Below are 23540 nucleotides of genomic sequence, written 5' to 3' on the forward strand. Positions count from 1 at the left end.
TTCTCTCTATAAAATTTGTTTCAGGTTAAGTATGGAATACCAGTTTTATTCTATACTTAGCCATTATGAAATTCTTCATCTATTAAACAAGCATTGACAAAATTTTCATTAGATAAGCCGCAGGATGCCGAATGCACTAAATAAAATGATAGATTTTTGTTAAATTATATATACACTGCTCAAAACAATTAGAGTGGTTTTAACAAAATTACGCAAAGATGTATACCGATAAGTAACATAAAATGAATCATCCATAATTTAAAGCCTAGCAGGAAACGGAAGAAGAAAACTTCATATGCAAATCAAAGTTCATGACGTCAAAAACCAGAAAAAGGAGATAAGGGCAGAAATCGGGATGTTGCAGAAACGTCTGTTTTACTGCAGTAACTGTGAAATTCGATTGCGCAGTATTTTTTTTTGAGACAAGGTGACTTGAGGATGTCTCAACAACGTGATTTACCGGAATCCATGGCATGGCGTGTTATAGGCAGACTGGAATCCGGGCAAACACAACGTAGTGTCGCGGACGCTGTTGGAGTCGCCAGAAATGTTGTTGCAAGGCTGTGGAATCGATTCCAAGAAACAGGAAATGTTAGACGTCGACCAGGGCAAGGTTGGCCACGCGCCACTACAGCAACTGATGACCGGTATATATGGTTAACAGCCCGTCGAAACAGAACAGAGAATGCTACGCAGCTGCAAAGACGGTTGCTCTTGGCAACAGGAGGAAGGGTGTCCAGCCAAACAGTACGTAATTGGCTTCATGAGGGAGGGCTCTATGCACGTAGGCCAATGGTCTGCATTCCGTTGACCCCACGCCACCGTGCGGCCTGAAGAAGATGGGCTGCTGAACATCGAGATTGGGAGCAACATGATTGGAGCCAAGTGCTGTTTACAGACGAGTCCCGATTCAGTCTGGAGTGTGACACCCGACGTGTTCTGGTATGGAGGGACAGGGGCACTCGAAATAACCCCGCATTCGTTCGTGAAAGGTCACAATACAGACGAGCTGGTTGGATGGTATGGGGTGGAATCAGCATAGGTGGACGTACAGACCTGCATATCATTCGGAATGGCACTTTGACGGCCCGAAGGTATGCAGACGAGATACTGCGACCTCATGTCATCTCTTACGCTGGAGCCATTGGAGATTCCTTTGTTTTCCAGGATGATAATGCCGACCGCATAGAGCTTGTCTGGTGAAGAACATGCTTGAAGCTGAAAGAATACAGCGTATGGAATGGCCAGCGTGCTCTCCTGACCTGAATCAGGACGACGCATTGCTGCGCAACCAAGGCCGCCTGTTACTGTCCGAGACTTGCAGATTGCACTTCTTGAGGAGTGGAACAGTATTCCCCAAAGTCTGATCGATGACCTCATCGCATCCATGGCAAACAGGTGTGCAGCAGTTTTAGCTGTTTGAGGAGACCACACGCCCTATTAAAACTCATGCATCCTGTCTAAACAGTACTTTTTTTTATCGTTTACATGTAACCAAATTGTTGCCCTAAATCATCTTTTCATGTTTTTTCCATATTTTCAAAGAATTAAAGCTTAATTCCAAATTTTTTTACGTCTTTTTTCTGTATTGCGCATTGATACGCGTGTACTATCCATTGTATGCCAATACGTGACTATCTCGCATGGTTTTCTTCACTTTTTTGCTTGCTCCCCTAATTGTTTTGAGCAGTGTATATAGAAATTTAAATAGATTTTTGATGAATGATACATTTTTTTCTCTCTAGAAAAGTTTCCTTTTTGCTCTTGTGAGTCTGGATTTGTTAGGGAGCGAAATAAAATATCAGATTTTCTTGTGAAATTCTTATTTCACACAGTTATCCTCAATTTCTCCTGGAAACTTTTTCCTTTTGCTCTTGCGAGAAGGGATTTGTTGAGGGGCGATATGAAATATCAGATTTGCATCAAATTGAAATTAATTCAAAAAAATTTAATCACAACAATTTAAGCTGGCAATTTCCTTTTTGAACTTCAAATTTGAAATAAACCACAGAATTTCATAACTTTTTGGTGTTTTTTGTAGAATGCCTTGTTATAGTAAATAAAACAGCTATTACCATAATCTCTGAATTTATATTGGTTATTATGTATAATCACTGATCAAAATGGATGAAATTATTGTGCGTAACAACCGACAATTATGCATAATCACCAGATTCGTCACAATTACTGTATTTTATATATAGCACCAACATTTAGGTGTTGTCAAAGTTAGTGACTTGTCCTTGACTTGTCCTTTGTGATGAAGTTTTCTTTTGAAAAAAAAAGTGCAACGTATAAGATTTCGTTCTTTTTTGTTTTTTTCCCTCTAAGAGCAAGTGGTAACTTTCCAAATGAAATTTCTGTCTACAAGCCTGATGCGACACATAACTTATATTATTTCAACACTGAGGGAAACACCAAAGCTTCAGAAAATGATTTTATTGCTGTCCAACGAATTCACATAGTTTTGGTAGATTGTAAAAACACATTGCTAGGTTTTATTGCACATTTAGGCTGACAAAATTTATTCGAGAAAAATACAAAAAATTGGGATTTCAAATACGGCATTGCTTACATTTGGTGTAATTTATGTCAAAGTTGCCAACTTTTGCAGAAATCACTAAAATGGTACTCTGCCTCGTCCAACAGCACCCCCGGCTCCAATGCCACTGCATATATTTCTTTATTGATATAAGTGTTTGTGTGTACGTTGGTTCTTTTTTTCACATTTTCACATGCTTTGACCAATCAGTGTCAAAATTCTTCAAGAATACAGGAACTAAAGTTGCCTCCAAGCAGGGCAGATGCTTTTCTAACCATGGGCCAGCTTGTCACAGGATAATATGAGAACGATAGTCCAAAAAAAAAAATATATAAAGCTCTGGAAGAAGAAAACCGCAACATCCGTTTTGGGAATACTATTTGGTGCCATGTACTGAAAGGAGGGGAGGTGTGTGTTACCTCTTTTATTCAGTAACAGAAAACAGGAGTCAAATTTTACAGCCATTCATAACAAGTTATGGTGAACCGGGAATTCTCTGTTTGGACAGGCGCCACAAGTGGAGTTCCTGAAGGAAGTGTCCTTGGCCCCATACTTTTTTCACTTTTTGTCAATGAACTCGATCAGGTTATCAATGGGATTGCTAGCAAATTTGCAGATGATGTGAAGCTAATGGGGGTAATCAGGAATCAAAGCGATAGGGTGTTGATGCAGACCAACTTAAACAGGATTGAAGCATGGACAAATGAATGGAGCATGACGTTTAGTGTTGACAAGTGCATGGTCGCTCATTTTGGATCAAACAACTTACGGTTCTCTTACCAGTTGAGTGGTGTCACTATCCCGGATGCAACTAGGGTCACTGATTTGGCAATTCCTATTGACGAGCGGCTTAGGGTTTCTGAACATTGTTCAGCGGTGGTCAAAAAAGGGAATAGAATGCTTGGTTTCGTTTTTAAAAAGGTCTCTTAGCGTTCTCATAAAGTCATTCTTCCACTTTTCCGGGGCTTAGTTCGTCCTGGACTGGAGTATGCTGTAAAGTTTTGGAGACCATACATACAGAGGGACATAGACTTGGTTGAAGGGGTGCAGACAAGAGCTACAATTGTCCTTATTGGTACATGGGCTTGAGTCATGAAGAGAGACTTCATTTTTTGAATATGTTTACATTGGATGAATGCAGGTGTCGTGGAGATATGATCGAAATGTTCAAAATTTTCAACGGGATGGATAGAATGGACTATGAATTATTAGTAAACTGTGAATTGACTGCTTTTATACAAGGGGACACCAGTATCGATTGGTGAGGGACAATTCTAGGTTATGGTGTCGCAGGGAATTTTTCTCTAATAGGGTCGTTAATAAATGGAATAGCTTACCCCCGGAGGTAGTAAATTCTAACACAATTGACACGTTTAAAAAAAAATACGATAAACGTGTTGGGGTAAATCGAGAAGCTATCCATTCTTAGAATAAGACAACCATAATATTCTTTATGGGCATTGTATAATATTTTATCACGTGTATATATATATTGTTCATAATTTTTGTGATTGTATTTTTATTGGGTTGCTGTATTTTTGAAATATGGGACATCCATATTTGTTATGGGCATCTTTTTCTCAGCCGTGTCATTGGGCATTTTGCCTGTTGCGGCATTGTATTTATATTTATGTCCCCTCTTCTGTGCTCGAAGAAAATCTGCCTAAAAACACTGGATTATTGTATATCTCTATATAAAGTAGTATGTATGCATTGGCGTATGCACACACACACACAAAAGGGGGGGGGGGGTTTGGGATCTAACCCCCCAGCCAAGATTATAGTTATTTTGCACTAAAAGCGTAACACCCCCTATTCAGAAGAAAAAAAATTTCAAGTTCCCCCCTCACCCGCCCCCCCTCAAAAAAATTCTGCTCCTATGGTAGTATGGGTTACTTTATTTCAAGACAAAGAATATGGGTTTCCAATGCAAAAATTTTCATAAATCAGGTGTACAAAGCTGGAAATTTTTTATGAATTTTCTTGATTTTATAGTCTTGTTTGAAAATGATAAAGTCTGTATCCTGTGCTGTACTGAAACCTTCACCATGGACCCTATATGTGAGAGGAAATTTGAGCAGTCACATGCATTTTTCACAAGTGCAGTGTGACCCGTTACAAATAAGGGTGGTGTCTTCAAATATTCAAGGATCGTCTCTACTAAAGGAGGTTTCTGGTATCGAGGTAGCTCTAAATTGATTTCACGAGTTGATCCAGATCCTTATTTTATTCATATTTTTTACCTAATTGTCGTAGCGAGAAAGGTTTAATACTTTCAGCGGGATAAAAAAAATTACATTAATATAGAAAGTATCTACCTTCTTGGACATGAAAAGCTGGAAAAAGATATTCATTGAATACATACAGATGTATTTTTATTTGTGTACATTATTTTGTCCGGTTAACTATGAGCCTTAATTTTTATCAAGGAGAAGGAAGTAGGATTCTAGGAACATTTTTAAAATAATAATTCTTCGTATGCTTTTGATATTCTGCTCTCTTTTGATTTGCAGAATTTTCAATTATTTATATAATTGCACTTTTGATATGGTTAACATTAATTTTTTTAACTGGTAATATGCATCAGAATTCGTTACAATGCTTTTAAATATAACAGATAATTCAGTCTGCCCCTCAAAATTTTTTTTACAAGGGTAGCCGGAACAAATGCCCAAATTTATTGTCAAAACAGCTAATTCATCAATTATAACATTGTTGTTGCGTAGCAATTTTTTTAATAAGTATGTTGCTTATTGAAAAAATGATTTTTATTTAAATAAATTGTAATTTTTTTTAATTTTTAACTACTTTCAATTTTAAATTAATTTTAATTTTAAATTAATTTTAATTTTAAATTAATTCTAATTTTAAATTAATTCTAATTTTAAATTAATTTTAATTTTTAACTATTTTAATTTTTAACTATTTTAATTTTTAACTATTTTAATTTTTAATCATTTAAATTTTTAATTATTTAAATTTTTAATTAATTTAAATGTTTAATTAATTTTTATATTAAGTATGTTTGCCATCTGCCGACACTAGGTTGGGCCTCACTGATCAAAATTTTCTCTGAAAAAAATTGCCCCCCCTAACACAGCACCCTGGATCTGCGCCTGGCAGGAACATTGAGATCACTCATATTTACCGAGTGAAATCTGGTCAGAGAGAGAGAGATAAGAATGCACCTGCAGTGGCCAATTGTATTCTACATCAAATGTCACATCATCTGCCTAATCATAAAACAAGCACAAATAGTCTACCAAAAGACACTCATTAGATACTTGGATGTGGCGAAACGCTGTTCACCTCTCTGTATTTCAAACGTGTTATTTTATTGTTAATTACATCTAGAGATATAAAATTCTCAAGAATAATCTTTTGGAAAATATGCTCATTGAGGAGAATATTCTCTGGTAGGACTACCATTATAAATAACTTGAGAATATTCTTATCAATTCTCCTGTAATATTCTCCTGTTTATAATGTAGTTACATATAATATCCTTGAGAATATTTTCTGGAAGGACTACTTGTAATTAATAAATTACTGGGGAATATTCTTATAGAAAATAATAAAAAATATTCTGAAGTTAATAATAGTCCTTCCAGAGAATATTCTTGAATATTCTGAATTCAAGAATATTCTCAATGAGAATATTCTTGAAACTGAAGAATAACTGAGAATAACTGATAGAAAAGAGAGTAACTGAAGAATATTCTCATTGAGAATATTCTTCAGTTACCGAAATCTTTCCAGAGAGTATTATCAAGAATATATGTAATAACATGTATTATAATAAATAATCTCAATAAATAACTTGAGAATAATTATTATTTTTGATAAGAATATTCTCTTGTAGTTTATAATAGTAGTTTTTTGAGAGAATATTCTCAAGAATATTCTTTGTAGACCACAATATTAAAGTTTGAAAGCAAGAAAAATGAACAGGACACAACTTTTAAATTCTGTATATCACACATTTCTTTAAGTGTATGTGCATTGAAGAAAACAACAGTTCTGTATCTTGAAGGTGATTATATAAGAATAGCTTCCTTTATCAATCAACTTTGATTTAATTTCTTTTGTTGTGAACATATTTCTGAAAATTTATCTAATTTTAAAGTAATTTTTTAAGGTTTTAATCTCAAGGTTTCTAAAATCTCCATAACCAAACTTTTAAAACCTCTCATCATGGCCTGGAGAATATTCTGAGAATATTTTTGAACTAAAAGTTGTCATTGGGGGAGGGGGGGGGGTGATTATACCAAAAATTGTTTTATTGTAAATGTTTCAGGCAATGAAAACTGACTTATATTTCACAATATAAACAAAATTAGTGCACCAACCCCCTATAAGTATAAAAAACAAGCCTGCTGTTCAAAATCAGCGATAAATCTTAGGTCCCGGTCTAATTGCAGAAACTGGTGTGCAGAAAATGATCATATAAACAAAATTAATAAAAAATGTAAATTATTTAAAAGAAAAATATTCTCGATTATTCTCCAATTTTTACATCCAGGAGAATATTCTCAGAATATTCTCTTTTTCCTCACATCTTTAATGATATCTAATCAAACTGTTTCACAAATGTTTATCCACACACATCTGGACTTGGTTGGTCCTTTTCCTCTATCAAATCAGTTCACCTGTGGCCTGTTTCACAAGATGGCACGAGGCAAGTCCCATGGAAGACATCTCAGTCAAAACCATTGCTATATTTGCTGCATCGATTATAACCACCAACCAGTGCTGTGTTAACTCATGGGCCCACCTGGGCACCTCAAGGGAAGAGGGCCTCACAAAAATGAGATCTAGTTGAAATTTTATAGAATTTACCACGTAGGATCTCGGAAAAACCACTTGGCCGTGATGGTGTTGATGCTATGAGCCATGATGCTCTTAAGACAGCCCTGCCACCAACCAATGATGAAAGTTCCAGTCCTCACTCTCTTCTTGGGTGTTCAGCAAATTGACACGATGCCATATGAGACTGTCAAGTCATACACACCCATTGACATGAAATAAAAGACATTAATAAAGACATTAGACTGAATTTTTCAAAATTTGTGAATGTATTTAGTTCAAATTATAAAATTGGGATTTTCATTGCTTTGACCCTAGCAGGTGGCGCTCCACAGATAAGGGACCCAGTTTCAGGAGGAGGGGGGACCAGCATGAAATAAAATAATTCCTTTCATGTAATTATTTGAAATTCCATCGAAGTATTGGATGAAATTCCCATGTATTCCCATGAAAAGTATTGGAGCGAGATCCACCAAAAATTTTATAATAGAAGCCCGACTCCAGGATGTGGGGGGGGGGGGGCAGCCATGACATTTTTTTTTTTGTAATTCTAAATTCTCTCCAACTGTTTATTTGTTAAACATTTCTTACGTTGAAGGATAATATTAAAAAATGATTCAAATATTATCAATTAACATAATAAAGCCCTACTCCTATGTATAGCACTGAGTTTATGAAAATTGGAATTATGAAATTAATGTTTGCAATAATATTACAGAATATTCATCAATGCATTTCATGTAGTAGTAAAAAATGAACTCGCCTGATTTTATATACAGCTGTACAGATATAGGCCTATACTTTCTTCACCCAAAACAAAGCTCCCTGGCGGCTGGATTAAGCTGTTTTTTTTTTCAACTATTCTTTAAAAGGACTTGGGCAACAATATTGTTTATTTCCTTGCCAAGAAATGAATAAGATAAACATTTAAACTAGAAGCTTATCATTAAAAATCTGCACACGTGCGTGCTAATGGCTGTCAATATGGCGATTATTAGGGACAAGCAGCTGCTGTCAGGGAAGAAACAGGTCGGAACATGATGACATCATGGCATTGAAAATATTGCGAGCGAAGGCTTTCTGCTCTAGAAGGTGTTGGCTTTTTTATTAGTATAATGGCGCCATCTGTTGTGGAAATTGGGAAAATATGTTTCCGAGGGTGCACATGCAGCAGGCATCCTCCTTTCTCTGTTTCCAAATCTGGTATCCCTATGTAAAAAATACTTGCTGAGACAGCTACATGTTATCGACCTCCATTTTACTGGTGAAAAATTTATGATTCATACCACTATTTAACCATACATGCACCTCGTACAGGTTTCTCTACGGAATTTCTAATGAATTGGCTCATGCCGGAATGTGTGTTTTGAGTGTATGTGTGGCCCTAAGCAGGGCCCTCTTATCATTAAATAACTGCACGCATGTGCAGTCATGGGCCCCGGGCCAAGTGATTTTTCTGAGGCCCTACCTGGTCAATTCTTGAAAAATTCACCTACTTCTCGTATTTCTGAGGCCCCTCTTCTCTTGAGTGCCTCGGGTGAGCCCATGTGTTAAGATGACACTGGCCCTAAGGTATTCATGTTGTTGAAGTTACGCTTGTTTCATGTTCATGCTGCCATCTGCCTTCCATTTTCTGAACCTAAAGATGGAAATGCTTGAATTTATTTTATTTACTTTATTTTCATGTTGTGTCAATATCGTGTTGTAGGTCTGCCTGCTCTCTGCGGAGAGCCTTTTTATGATTCATACTTATTTTTATTTGCTGATTGAAAATTGTCATAAGAAAAAAAAATCGCATTAACCCTTTACCTGGCATAGCAGAAATCACTTCAAAATTTATTTTTTTTTATGAAGTAAAATTTCAAATTTTAACAGGTGCAAAATTAAAGGGAATGAGAAAATGTGTTCCATTGAGAAAAATCAGCTTTAACAAAATCTGGGCTTGTCATGGCTTAAATAAGACTTTTAAGAAAGATACCGTGAGAGAGCATTAATGTGTATTTGCTAATTACTTTTCATTTCAATCTCTTCCCTTCAGTTTTTTTACCACGTGATTTATGTTTTCATATCAAAATTATAACATTCCCTAAATGATTTAAACAGTGCTTTTTAATAATTTGATGAGTAACAGGTTTATGGAATTAGGTTTCACACAGACTTTTTTTGTTGTTGTATATTCACTTCTTTACCGTTTAATATGACTTGATTCGAATGAAATTTTACGTTAACTTTCATTACAGAAGTGGAAACAGCTGTGATTGCATTCGTCTCGAGCAAGATATTCTAATGCCATTAGCTGGTACTGGCAAGACGTTTGTTTTCAACAGTTCAACTTGGTGGAGTCAGATCAAAACGGCTGGGTTAGAAATGACACTTTTTATTGATATTATGAACAGAAACATAATTATAGGTTTCTTATAAGGATCCAAAATATGTACAGTAGATTTTCGATAATCCGGCCATGCACCAATCTAGCATGTCCAGTAATCCACGGTTTTCTTCGAACATAGAAAAGGAAAACATGTCACTGCATATCTGTCAGAAGTTTATGTCGCTGAATGTGAACATATTGGAACTCGGGGTTTCTGAATTAACTGTATCTGAATATCCTATATATCCTTCAATTGATAGCTATACCGGAAAGAAATGCAAATACAATGACCATACCACCAGTTTAATCCAACAGGATGTTTGAAAACAGGATGATTCTGTTATTTTTCACATAACGGGTTTCAGAATGTTTGTTTTTTCTTTTTCCACATTGTCCTAAAACATATTTTTGCTTTAAAATAAAATCCTGCTTCCTCAGCCACTATACTGTACGGTACGTTCCACAGATCCTCTGAGAAAGTCCTTCAGCCAAGGAACTGTTAGTCTAGTCTACCAAAAGTAACTGACCGAGAACTCAAGGAAGGGGCTTTGGTTTTTGCATTACATGTGTCTTCACTATAGGTGGGCCATTGCTAAAATAATTTCATGGGTTATAGCCGCTACTATTGCCATGAGCCCCACATGCTAGTGCCGGTCCCCTCACCCCCCCAAAATTTTGGGTTTATCCTGAGCTGAGATTATGGTTTATTTTTGCAGTAAAAAAAAACGAAACCTCTTTCGGGAAGGGAAAAAAATGCTGAGTGAATGTTCCCCTCCCCCATGGGTAGAGATACAGGGACATCCACCCCACCTGCGTCAAAGGTGGAGTCGACTGATCTAATGTATATATGAATTGACATCATCGTGCCCCCCGAACTTCCAAGTCTATTTCCACCCCTATGCCCCCCCCCCCGATGAGAAAATCCTACGTACGCTATAGAGTTTGTATATACAGTAAAACCTCGCTACAATGGCACTCAATAATAAAAATGCCTCTACAATGATATTTTTTAAATCTTGTTTGGAATTGCCTAGTATGTTCAACTATCGATACAGCGATATCCTCCACTACAATAAATATATTCTCTATAACGATATTGTTTTATAGGATTTGAAACCAATATATATAAGGTATTTTTTTTATATTTCGCTTGAAATTTCCCTGCTATATATTTTTAAATTCTTCAACAGTTTTTGTTCTTTCGAGCATGTTTGATAAACATTGGTATTTTGCGCTATCTACCTTTCGAAAGTGTTTATGATGTTCCTGCGAAGCTACTTTCTTTTTGGTACACAAAAGGGCTGTGCAGTAAATACATAAAGCTTATATTACTGGAGGGAGCATCGCGCCGCCGCTACGGCATCTACGTCTAATGCAAGGAAACCATGTGACTCTGTGAAAACAAAGTTTGTTTGCCCGTAGAAATGTACAGTTCGGTTTCTAAATATTGCATTTTAAAGATTAAAAAAAGGATAAAGAACTCATCTAAAGATGGAAAAAGATTAAATTATTTCATTGATACTGGAATCATTTCTTTCATTAATGTGGAATAATTTCTTTCGTTAATGCTGAAAAATTTCTTTCGTTAATGCTGAAAAATTTCTTTCATCAATTCTTGAATTTTCCTCCATTAATTCTGGAATTTCCATTTATTCTGGAGTTATTTCCTTTATTAATTATTATTTCTTTCATTAATGCTGAAATTATTTCTTTCATTAATGCTGAAATTATTTCTTTCTTTAATGCTGGAATTATTTCTTTCATTAATGCTGAAAATATTTTTCATTGATTCTGAAATTGTATCTCATTAATTCTGGAATTCTCTCAATTATTTTGGAATTATCACTTCATTAATGCTGAAATTACCTCTTTTATTGATTTTGGGATTATCTCTTCCATTAATTCTATAATGTTTTTTATGGGAGCTAGATATTTCAAAATTTTTTTAACTTCAAGTTATTGATCTGCCAGTTTTTCTTAAAAAATGCTTGATTAAAGCGGCAGAGCTTCTTCAATGTAATTTATATAAGGCCCATAATTAATTTCGAAACATCCTTAACTATATGGATTGATGCAATTCGATAATATAATACAATACGGCGGCATTAATTCTCATTTTCGTGCTTAAGAACGTATAAATAAAAAGCTGAAATTAATGTTATTGCATGGATATCCACCTCAAAAGTGGGTCTGGCTCATATTTTATATTTAATTTTCTGGGCTTCCTATCTCTAAGCGAGCTCAATATTTCGAAAACTAAAGATTAAATTCAATTTTTAAAATTATTGATGTGGCCGAAAACCCCACTGAATTTCTGCATTTCTATGCTGAAATCTGCAATTTTAACATTGATCTCTATGGGGGATCATGTTTGTTTGCACCGAGTCACGTGATCTTCCGATGGAGACGTTGGGGGGGGGACACCGTTCGCAGCACTGCCAAGGCGGTGACAGCTGACGTCATACTCCCTCCAGTAACATAAGCTTGATGAGTAAACCATTTTGTAGTATGGAAGTTTCCGGTCGTCCGTGGTCACAGGGCCGTAAGTGGGATGAGGGGAATAAGTGGGTCTCTTGCCCCGGACTAAGAAGGGGGGGGGGGGGGGCAAATTTCACCTTTTAACATCTCGTTGAACATTAAATGGGGGTGATAAAATGTGTGCTTGCCCAACACCTTCTAGAGCAGAATGTGCTCTAGAACAGTGGTTCTCAACCGAGGGCCCCAGAATATTCCAGGAGGCCATGGAGGAATATATCGCAAAAGAGGAGCCATGACTGCTGATAATAGGGCCACGAAGAAATTCATTAAAAGAGTGACCAATAAATTTAATTTCAAACAAAATGCATAGAATATTTTTTTCACAATTTTTCCCTTATTTAAGTAGCATTAACAAAGATTTGATTTTTCAACACCGCAGGATGTTTCAACACCGAGCATAAGGATCTGAGTAGTTGAAAGATGAAATTTAGTACTTGAAGTATGAAATATTTTAAGAGTCACGAAAACATACACAATGACATCTTTGTGTGTGTTCATCCAATTTCTTATAAGTAGGGCTCTGATTTTTATGACCTAAAGATGAAACGTCGTTGCTGATAAGTCATTAGCAACTACGTTTCTTCTTTAGGTCATAAAAATCAGAGTCGTAGTCATAAGCTTGTGTTATCAGTAATTATAAGGTTTCGAGATGAATGTATTTATATATACAGGGTCACTTTAATGACAGTGATTGACAGTAACATTTATTTGAAGACAACCAACCAAAAAACTGCATTAAATGCGGATAAAACGGTTTTGTTGGCATCAGGGGAGACGGCTACACTTTGTAATTGGGTGTTTGAGCACACAGTGTCCGTATAAAAAGTTAACATTTTTATTTTAATAACTATACAATCCTTTGCAACATCAATGACATCTGAGTACTACATGTTCTTTGGATAATTTTTCTTATTGAAAGTATTCCTGTAGGGTGAACGGTCTGCCAGTAAAATAACATAAGTCTTATTACCTATATACCCTGTACATTACATATAGTAGTGTCTGCTATGTGAAATATTTTGTTGTGTGTAAGCCAACTAACACGTTGCTTCGTTTGCCTGCAAGGGAGAGCCCACATTATGAACCAAAAAAGCCACGTGGAGATAGCTTGTCGTTCAACGAGACATCAGATTTTCGCAATGAATGTAAATCTCACCGTATCAAAATTATAATCAATAAACCCATAATTTTTAAACTTGAAATCTGATTATTTATAATTTCTGATTAGTTTGAAATTCTGATTTATCCAAATTCAAATTTATTCAAGAAAAACTAATTTGTAAATAATTCAATCTTCATCCTGTACAGTAACTTGATGACACTATGACGTCTTCGAGCAAAAAGGGGTCGTTAAAGTATTATCTCGGCAAATTTTTAGCAATTTTTTACCCCGTTGTCAGCAAAATTTCGTCAGCAGCTTAGAATATTTCAAATCTTCAAACAAAAAAGGTGGTTGATGACGTAAGCAACCTTCAAACCCCTCCCCCCTGTCATTAAAAGTCAGTAAATCAGAACCCCCTGATGCTGACGAATACTTGAATGACCCAAAGTTTACATTGATTGGAAATAATTCATAATATTTTTTTACTGTGTTGTATTATGTTTATTTTGCTTTTCGCTATTTTTATAAATTAAAATGGGGGGGGGGGTGTAGGAAATTAATCATGGTCGCAAGGGGGGACCACAGGAATGAGAGATGGTTGAAAGGGGGCCATGGGCAAAAATAGGTTGAGAACCATTGCTCTAGAAGGTGTTGGTTTGCCTCAGCTGATGAAGCATCTAGTTGCGGCCCTTGTGGTAGATATTTAACGTCAGTCAATTTAACAATAACAGCTGTACTATGGTATTTTTCTTTGTCCACAGAATATCGTTATATCAAGATTTCATTTAGTTTTATTTTGGTTAGTTTTAGTTTTATTTACTTAGTGTCAAATTTATCCTTGGTTTCTCTCATAACATTTCCACTGCATCTCATCAGTTTCTTTCCTCATCAAGCAAGTATACTCATACTATTCTGCAATATTGTTGGAAATAATGTAATTTCATAAAAAAAATTGTTCAGGAAAATTTACTTAACTACAGAAAAATCAATTTTTTTCCTTTCAGAGTAATTTCAATATTTATAGAACAACCCTTCAAACAATTTGAGCTAGATACAGTGATCTCTCACCCATACACCCTCTCGCTTATACGTTACTCTCAGTTATAAGAGGATTTTCTGCACTCCCGGTCAAAGATATGCTATTCCCATGGCCCCCACATCCTGATGCGGGGCCCCTAGAATGGGCCTTTGGCAGACCCCCAGACCAGACTTTTCACGGTCCAATTTATAGCATAGCTGCCAAGTCTCCCGAATTTTAGCTTCATCACTCGACCTCCCGAAAAGTTCTTAAATCTCCCGAATTTTTAAGAAAATCACAAAAAATCCCTAATTGTCCGTAAAAATTCCCTACCTCATTAAAAAAAATCTCCGCTTATGAAAACAATCCTTAAGGAATTTCTTGTGAGGCATGAATGAGGCCTCTTTTTTTCCCCCCCCCCTTTCGAAATGATGTCACACGTCGGAAAAAGGGAAACTCCCGTTTTAAGAAAGTTTTACAAAACCCTCTGATGTGTGGTAACAAGAAAGTTGTTTGTCTTATCGAGCAGGAAAATGGCTTAGCAGCCAATAGTCCTGGATAATAATTGAAGATTATAGTGATGCGCATATGGTCAAAATTTCTTTTGTTGAAGTTACGTACGTGCGATATAACAAAGCATGAATACTGATAAGCGAAAACATATTTAATCAATTTTAAAGATACTTAATCGATGAATTTCCTTTCATCAAACGTTCCAGAAGAGGGCAGACTTTTACTTTTTGTACAAGTTTTGTTACGGACATAAACATCGGTCATGGAAAGACTGCCATCATCACTCATGTGAAATGAAAAAAAAGAAAAAAAATCAAGCAAATGTCACAAAAAGTCAGTGCTCTTCAAAAATTGACGCTTTTTTGCTTCATCTTCCAATAATTTTGGGGTCATTCGCGCAGAATGTTTGTTCACAGCGTTTCTGATTGAACACAATATTTATTTTTACATCATTGAAATTTTGGCCTGCAATTTCACTTGTTTTTCGCATTCGTCCCGGGCCCCAGGGCTGGAGCCATGTCAGCCTCCCCCTTGTGGGGGCCATGGCTATTCCATTATACGCTTCTCTCACTTATGTGTCTTTTTTTTTTGTTCACTTTTGCCGACAATTAAGTGAGAGATCAGATCACTGCACATTTTAATATTTCAAAATTAAAAAACAAAAAAAACATTTTATTCACTTAGTTTTGAAACAGATTTGCTGTTGCAAAAAGAAAAAGGTTTCACATCCTGAACTTACGGTCACCAACTAGTTAATGAATGAATTCAAATGAAGGTGAAATAAAGACCTAATTCAAGTTACTTATTTATTCCAGATTCTTACTGCCCGTCAAATTAATGGAAATTTTTCAACATTTCAAAATGTCTGGGCTTGTCAATGCTAAAATAAGGGGAAAGAGATTCAGCCGCAGAAAGAGTTAAATACACTGTGCCGGTATGCAAGAGGGCCTGGGTTTGAATCCCGGTGGAGACAAGATGACTTTTCTTTTTGAGTTCACCTCAGCATAATATCCAGAAAATATGTTTCCTTGATAACTTGGGCCGAGAAAAGCTGTCTATCTCTTTTTACCGTCCCACCTGAGGGAGCAGGGGCATTTGCTGAAGTTAAGAGAGGCTGCTGATATTTCTACTTTAGTGCCTCATGCCACAGTGCGTGAAATAAAGAAGGCAGGGTCGTGTCTTCAGTGGTGTAGATGGTAGAATACTTTACCTGTATGCAAGAGGCCCTGGGTTTGCGTCCTGGTGGAGACAAGATGAATTTTTTTTTCAGAGTTCATCTCATCATATTATCCAGAAAATGTTTCCCTGACACTGTGTGCAATTTAGTAATTTATCTAATAAGATCAATTTTATTCAAAATTTAATGAGTGCAGCTTCTAAAATGCATGCTTCTGGTGATAAAAATTACTTAGATATGTCTAGTTCAGTATAGAAATGTAATATAGTTCAACCATATTCTTTTTTCAGGGATCCAGTAAATGAGTTCAGATTCCCGGGAATTTTCCGGTTGCATTTTATTTGTGGAATAACAGGAGAGAAACCCTCTAACACAGCGGTTCTCAACCGGTGCTCCTTGTGCACTCTCTAGGGGTTCCGTGGCCACTCAAGGAAAATTAAAAAACCAGTAAAATTTAAAAAAATAAGTATTAATATTTTTAAATAGTAAAAATGAATCAGTAACTTTGATGAATAATTAAAAAATTATCCTACGGGGCTCCGCCATAGAATGTTTTTACTTGAAAGGGCTCCGCGAGTCAAAAAGGTTGAGAACTGCTGCTCTAACACATGTATGAAACTGCAGAGTCTCTACATAATGAACCACTTTAAACCGTCTTTTACACAAAAAAAAATTTCCATCCAAACTTTCAATTTTCCTATAATTTAGAAAAAAAAATCAAAGATTATTCCTCTTACATACATGTATTTTCTATACGACATTTTTTTGGATAAAACAAAGCGATTCCGTTATGCCAGGCGATTCATTATACGTACAAAAAAAAAAAAAAAAAATGAATCTATTGAATTAAAGAGTAAATGGCAGGGCCGTAAATAGGCTGGGGTATAGTCACTATATAAGGGCCCTTATACAGTCGCCTTAGGCTGGGGCACTGGACCCAGACCCGAATAAAAATAATTCATATGCTTACATTTGAAATTTACATGCAAACAATTATGTAAACTTCGTTTTTGTCGCTTGGTTTTGTATTATTAAAAATACAATTTTTCCAACATATTTTTAGACCAGAGGCACAGCAGTTACAAAACAACTTTTATTTTAAATTTTTCCTAAATATATGAAGTAAAATACTGGAGAAAAAAAATAATGTTTTTTTGACCGTTAATATATATATTCTGGCTCGCAACACAAAATTTATCGAAATAACACTGGATCGCTCCGATTTCAAATCAACTAGATACTGAAATGCAACCCATCATGCCAGATTCCAATTATTATTTTTTGTTTATTACTTCTACCATCTTTGTTGACCATGCAAAATTTCATGTACATATCTCAAACTTTTTGAGATAAAAAATGTTTTCTAGTTTCACAAATGACACGTCTCTTAGGCTAACTCCATTCAAGCAATATTATTAGTGAAAATATATCATAACTTTACAGATTTTCAATACATGCAAATGAAATTTCCATTAAAAAATGCTCAAAAAAAATGTAGATAATGACTAGAAAAGAAAATTTAAACTTTTGCATTAAAAAAATCATTGAAATTTAATTTTTGATTCTTTTTATAATAAAAACACATTGGCTCACCATTGCTTTGTCATTTACCAAAGCTCTCCTGCTTTTTGCACAGCATATTCATTGACATTGAACTCTTCACAGATTTTTTCCTTATTCCATGAAGCAGAGGCCAGAGTTGAAATTTGAAAGTTTTTGTTTGTTGTGATAGTTAAATAGAGTCCTTTCTCGAATTAACTCTATCAAAATAATATCATTTGCTTTCTGTTTAATATCTTCATTAAGTGTGCTTTGAGATTCATTTTCTGGTAATTCTTCAAAAACTTTACAAACCTTTGAAGTGTTATAGGCATTCAACTTTTCTTTTGGCATAGTTTGACCTGTACTGTGGAGCTACCCTATGAAGTTTAAAATTGGTGACTCTTCTACGTTCAGTACAGATGAATTCATTTCTTCAAGTGTTTTTTGTTTAGAAATTGATATTTCCGAGTTACTTATCTCTACATTACTATCACTGTTCATCTCTTCACAATATTCAGTTTCTTCACCTAATTTATTGATGTGTTTGTCCCTACAAGCATGGCATATTTTTTGCCTTAGAATTGATTTTGTAAAACCATCTATTTCATTTATTTTCTGTGAAAAATACGCAAGTTTAATATCTTCAAACCTTTTATTTTTTTCTCATGACATTTAAAAGGATTAAAGCGTGCTTTCGGGTATATTTCATTATTCTTTGAGAAAAAAGATGTATGATGCTTACACACAGTAAATTAATGTTCAGAACTTGCTCCATTCCTCAAGATCAAAAGATTGTTGTCCGATGGGTCCAATGATGTAATGGGTAACAGATTTTTCACTTTTGCATAACACTTTTTATGACAGTGAGATCCAGTTTCTTTTCCCACACTATAAATTTCAAGTGTCTTTTCTGACATTTTACTTTGAATTCCAAAACGATGATATAAAATATTTAGCTCAAATGGAAATTGTGTTATAAGAAAATTTTGCTAACCCTGGAGTAGGCTACTTTATGGAGCACATTCTCTGTCTTCAGCAAGATCATAATTGAGACTTGCATCATTTGATGGGGGGGGGGGCAGTTTAGTTCTAACACTTTTGTTTTAGTTTTCTCAATAAAGCAGCAGCAGTGACTTTATCATCACCTGCTGGGATGATAGTCTTATAATTAAACAAGACACCACCTGCCCTTACAAGGACAAAGACCAGTGTGCCATAGTTTATATCTTTACAGAAGCTATTATTATTTTTTTACAATCATCACAACAAGAAACATCACATCTCTAATATATCACCATCAGACATTATATACATTAGGTTTTAATTCTACTCTCTTCCATCTGCCTCAGCTACAACAATCAAGTTGTATCTGATAATTATTTCATTCTTTGTGATTTGATGCCTCATATTCTGGCTTTTTATCTGTAATTTTAAATTATTTCTTGGGGAAAATCTATAGGCTTGCATTAAGTATTATAATGTAAAACTTTTTGCCACACAAGTATTATCATTTCATATTTATCATATATATTAAACATATGTTTATTAAAATATATGCTGTAAAAATCAAATTTAAAAAAAATTTAACACTGTTTTATTAAAATAACCTTATAATTAAGCCTATTAACCAGTCAAGTGGTTACGACGGCATTTGCCGACGCGCAGACTTTTTTCGGTCTTTTTCACCAGTCAAGTGGTTAAGACGGCATTTGCCGTCGCTGATATACGTAATGGTGTTGCCTACGACGGCATTTGCCGACACACAGACTTTTCTGTCTTTTTCACATAGATATGACGAAATAATTTGTCGTACATGTGCTGCCACCTCTGTACAGCCATCCTTCTACTTTATTATCTCATCACTAGATGGAGTTGACAATTATATTTCAAGGTCTGAGATTATTATTACTATTATCTTTGTCATGCTTTGCAAAGCTGCATCCCCATCGTTTTTGTTTCAATTTCCAATTGCCTTGCGAAGATGCATCTTTTTTATTACTCATATGTTTTAGCAAAGGTTCAACTACTATGGTTCCACATAAATCCATCAACAGCATTTCTTTTAGTCACAGGACATTATAACTGCCCCTCCCCACTTTTAGGGTGTCATTATGTCTCGACACATTCGAGCTATAAAAAAACATGCTATAAAAAAATATTTTAATATTTCAAACTTCCAAGAAAAGGAAAAAAAAGGGGAAAAGCGTGCACATTTTCAAAAAAAAGTTGGCACTGCGGGTAACGCTCGGAGAAATTAATTGGACAGTTGACTGGTTAAAAAAAACTTCAAAATAGATCTATATATGATTAATAATATCTGGATTTATCAAATACAAAATAATTCTTTATGCAAAAATATATCAGATTGTTAGTATGAATTTAAACCAAAACCTTTTTTTTCATTAACCCTGATTTGACACATTACATTAACATTTCTAATTATTTCATGAATTCATTTAATCCTAGAATTTTAAAATTTATTGTTTTGAATTATTTGCGTTAACTACTCATGAAACTTAATTTAGTAAATACTGTAATGAACATATAAGCATACATGAAAAATAAAATGTAAATTTCTTTTTATTAAGTATGAATCATAATATTAAGTCAATGTACAAATTAATTAGTCATATAAGTACGATTTTGTTTTGTTACTCAACTGTCAAAATAATGTTTACTCTTCTAAAGTCTTCTTTCTTAATATATTAATAGGACTAAATTTAAAAAAAATGGAAAATTCATGCTGTGCATCCAAAAAAAGTTTAAAAAATTGTATAAATTTAAATGACTTTTTTCCTCTAAGGTTTACATTTTCTTTTCTATTCATAATCTGCATTTTTTTGTGAGCATTTTAGTGAAAATTTCTTGAAAGTTATGATATATATTTTCATAAATAATATTGCTTGAATGGAGTTAGCCTAAGAGACGTGTCATTTGTGAAACTAGAAAACATTTTTTATCTCAAAAAGTTTGAGATATGTGCATGAAATTTTGCATGGTCAACAAGGATGGTAGAAGTAATAAACAAAAAATAATAATTGGAATCTGGGATGATGGGTTGCATTTCAGTATCTAGTTGATTTGAAATCGGAGTGATCCAGTGTTATTTTGATAAATTTTGTGTTGCGATCCAGAATATATATATATCAACGGTCGAAAATGTTGTAAATAAGAAATCTATACTTAATCTTAACCATGAACCGTATCATATATATTTTTCCTTGTTTTTACTTTTACTGTGAGTGGCAACTCTCGCGGGTATATGTTATCATCGGCCGTATAAGCGGTTATATCTAAACTTTACTTATGAAATAAATGTTCTCTTAAACTTCAAGATCTTTATTAAGTTTCTGTTTAGACAGCAAATATAAGTGGTTATGTGCCCAGTGACTATTCTACTGCGCGGATGTGTAATATTTGATTGATATGACCATAACGTAACCGGCAGTACTAAGCCTAACGAGGCAATTTGCACGTGTCTATCTTCTTCCCTGTTCTTTGAGAGATTTCGATGATCCGGTATGGATAAATTTGGTTCCATAGAGAAATCGGAGGGAGAGAGCAACTGGGTGAGCTGGAAGTTTGACATTGAACTCCAGCTTATGGTGCAAAAGGTCATGCCTATTGTGTTAGGCAGGTTGATTAAGCCGGAACTGCCTGCCGCTGCCACGACAGAAGAAGAAATGAAAGCTTACTCGACGGCCCTAAAGGTATATGAGGATGCGGAAGCGATAGCCCGATATATCATAGGCTCGAGTGTTCGGGCTGAGCCTAAACAACACATCCTTACATGCAAAACAGCAAGAGCAATGTGGAATGCCCTTCACAGTGTGTATGAGCAGAAAAATGAAAGACGACGTGATCTGTTGTACAGTCAGTTATTCTCATACTCAAAAGATGCCACTGACAGCATTGCCACGCATGTGTCGAAACTACAGAGGATTTGGCAGGACCTGCTGGAGGAACTAAAAGGTGAGGGTGTTCAACTTCCAAAATCTATGCTGTTGAACAGAATTTTGAACACCTTGCCTAATGAATATCTGGAGTTCAAAAATGCATGGGAGTCCATTCCTCACACTGAAAGAACTGTTTCTGGCCTCACAGAAAGGCTACGTTTGCATGAACAACGGTTGGAAGAGGCAAAGCCTGCTGAAAACAGGAATGTTGCATTTGTTGCAAAGCCTGGCAAATATGAAAAAACTGCTGCTGCTGGTTGTGCTCAGAAAGAGACTAAAAACAAGAAATTCAAGTGTTATGCCTGCGGTCGTTCTGGGCATTTGAAAAAGAACTGTTTCACCTTAAAGGCGGGAAATGCTGAGAACGATGAAGCTTGCAAGTCAGGACAAGCATTTTTGTCTGTTGCTGGTATGTAGAGCGAAGACTATTGGCTTGTCGATTCTGGTGCCTCACACCACATTTCATCCAAGCTGCATTGGTTCTACTCATATGAACAGTTTGATACTCCAAGGCCATTGAGACTGGGTGATGGGCGATCCATGTTTGCCAGAGGAATTGGTGAAATAAGAATTGAAATGCTTGTCAATGGGACTTGGGAGGCAGGCAGAGTCTCACCTAGGTTTGGTACGTTCCAGATTGTAACCAAAATCTTTTCTCTTCTGGTGCTGCATTAGATAATGGCCTACATGAGTATGCTAACAGTAAAGCACGTGAATTCAAGAAACCTGAGGGTGAAACTGTGGCTGTTAATGAGAGTTTTGAGTCCAGACTCAGCTTGTGTGAGTGTGGACGATGATAGTTTACAGCTATGGCATGAACGTTTGGGACACCAAAATAAGCGCTATATGCAGAAGTTTTTGAGGCAACGTGGCATTGAAGTGAAGTTGGATGATGAATACTGTGATGCCTGTGTATATGGAAAAATGCATAGGCTTAGTTTTGGCTCTCGTCAAGATCGTCCTACTTCACCTGGTCAACTTGTTCACGATGTATGTGGACCTATGCCAGAGAAATCACTTGGTGGAAACAGGCATTTTGTAGCATTTAAAGATGATTACTCTAAGTGTAGAAGTGTATATTTGATAAAAGAAAAGTCTCAAGTGAAAGATATGTTGTCTAGGTTCTTGGCTGAGGTCAAGACAGCTGGTTATACCCTGAAAGAACTACTAACTGATGGAGGTGGGGAATTTAATAACACATATGTCCATGAAATTGTGCAGAAAGAGGGTCTTGCTCATCGGAAATCGATGCCTTACGCTCCTGAACAGAATGCGGCCATCGAAAGGGAAAACAGAATTCTGGTCGAAGCTGCAAGGTCGATGTTACATGCTAAAGAACTCCCAGAGAAATTATGGGGTGAGGCAGTAAATACTGCTGCATATGTTTTGAATCATACAGGACCTACTCCTGAAGAAGGCAAGTCCCCCTTCGAATTGTGGTTCAAGAAAGCGCCGGTAATTGACCATTTGAGAGTCTTTCGTTCTGAATGCTTTGTACATATTCCGAAGCAAAAGCGAAGAAAGTTTGACAAGAAGGCTGGGAAGGGTTACCTAGTAGGATACTGTGGTAACAAAGATGGTTATTGGGTGTGGTTACCAGATAAAAATGAAGTCATCTTGACTAGGGACATTGTTTTTAAGTGTGAATTGTCAAAAAGGATATATATGAACCAGTCGCCAAAATTTTCTTCAGAAAATGCTTGTGAAGAAACTGAAGAAACCAGTAATGATACAGGGGAAGCTATTCCAAGTCAGAAGAGCACTGGGGCTGAGGAAAGTCGGGTTAATTTGAGAGATCGGTCTCAGTTGCATAAACCATCAAGATTTGAAGGTTTTGTTATGCTTACGTAGGATGATGAACCAACCAAACTCAAAGAAGCACTGAATTCGAATGATGTTGATAATTGGAAAATTGCAATGCAAGAAGAACTGGATTCACTTGCTGAAAGTGATACCTGGAAGTTGGTAAAATTGC

At 35.6% G+C, this 23540-nt stretch overlaps 1 protein-coding gene across 5 annotated transcripts in view; it reads left to right on the forward strand.

The window, feature by feature from the left end:
* The window catches only part of Gmppa (GDP-mannose pyrophosphorylase A), a 156447-nt gene that overhangs the window by 70457 nt on the left and 62450 nt on the right, over window positions 1-23540 (forward strand). For all 5 annotated transcript variants that reach the window (XR_016193564.1, XM_089239489.1, XM_089239490.1 and 2 more), the window contains one exon: window positions 9589-9708. Coding sequence is in view for 4 of the 5 variants with exons in the window: in XM_089239489.1 (XP_089095615.1) it covers window positions 9589-9708 (120 nt within the window). In the remaining variant the exon portion in view is untranslated. The remainder of the gene's footprint in view (window positions 1-9588; window positions 9709-23540) is intronic.

The sequence above is a fragment of the Pholcus phalangioides genome, unplaced genomic scaffold, assembly GCF_987345545.1.
Source record: "Pholcus phalangioides strain wild (caught in Gottingen) unplaced genomic scaffold, Ppha-v1.0 ptg000011l_1, whole genome shotgun sequence".
Lineage (NCBI taxonomy): Eukaryota > Metazoa > Arthropoda > Arachnida > Araneae > Pholcidae > Pholcus > Pholcus phalangioides.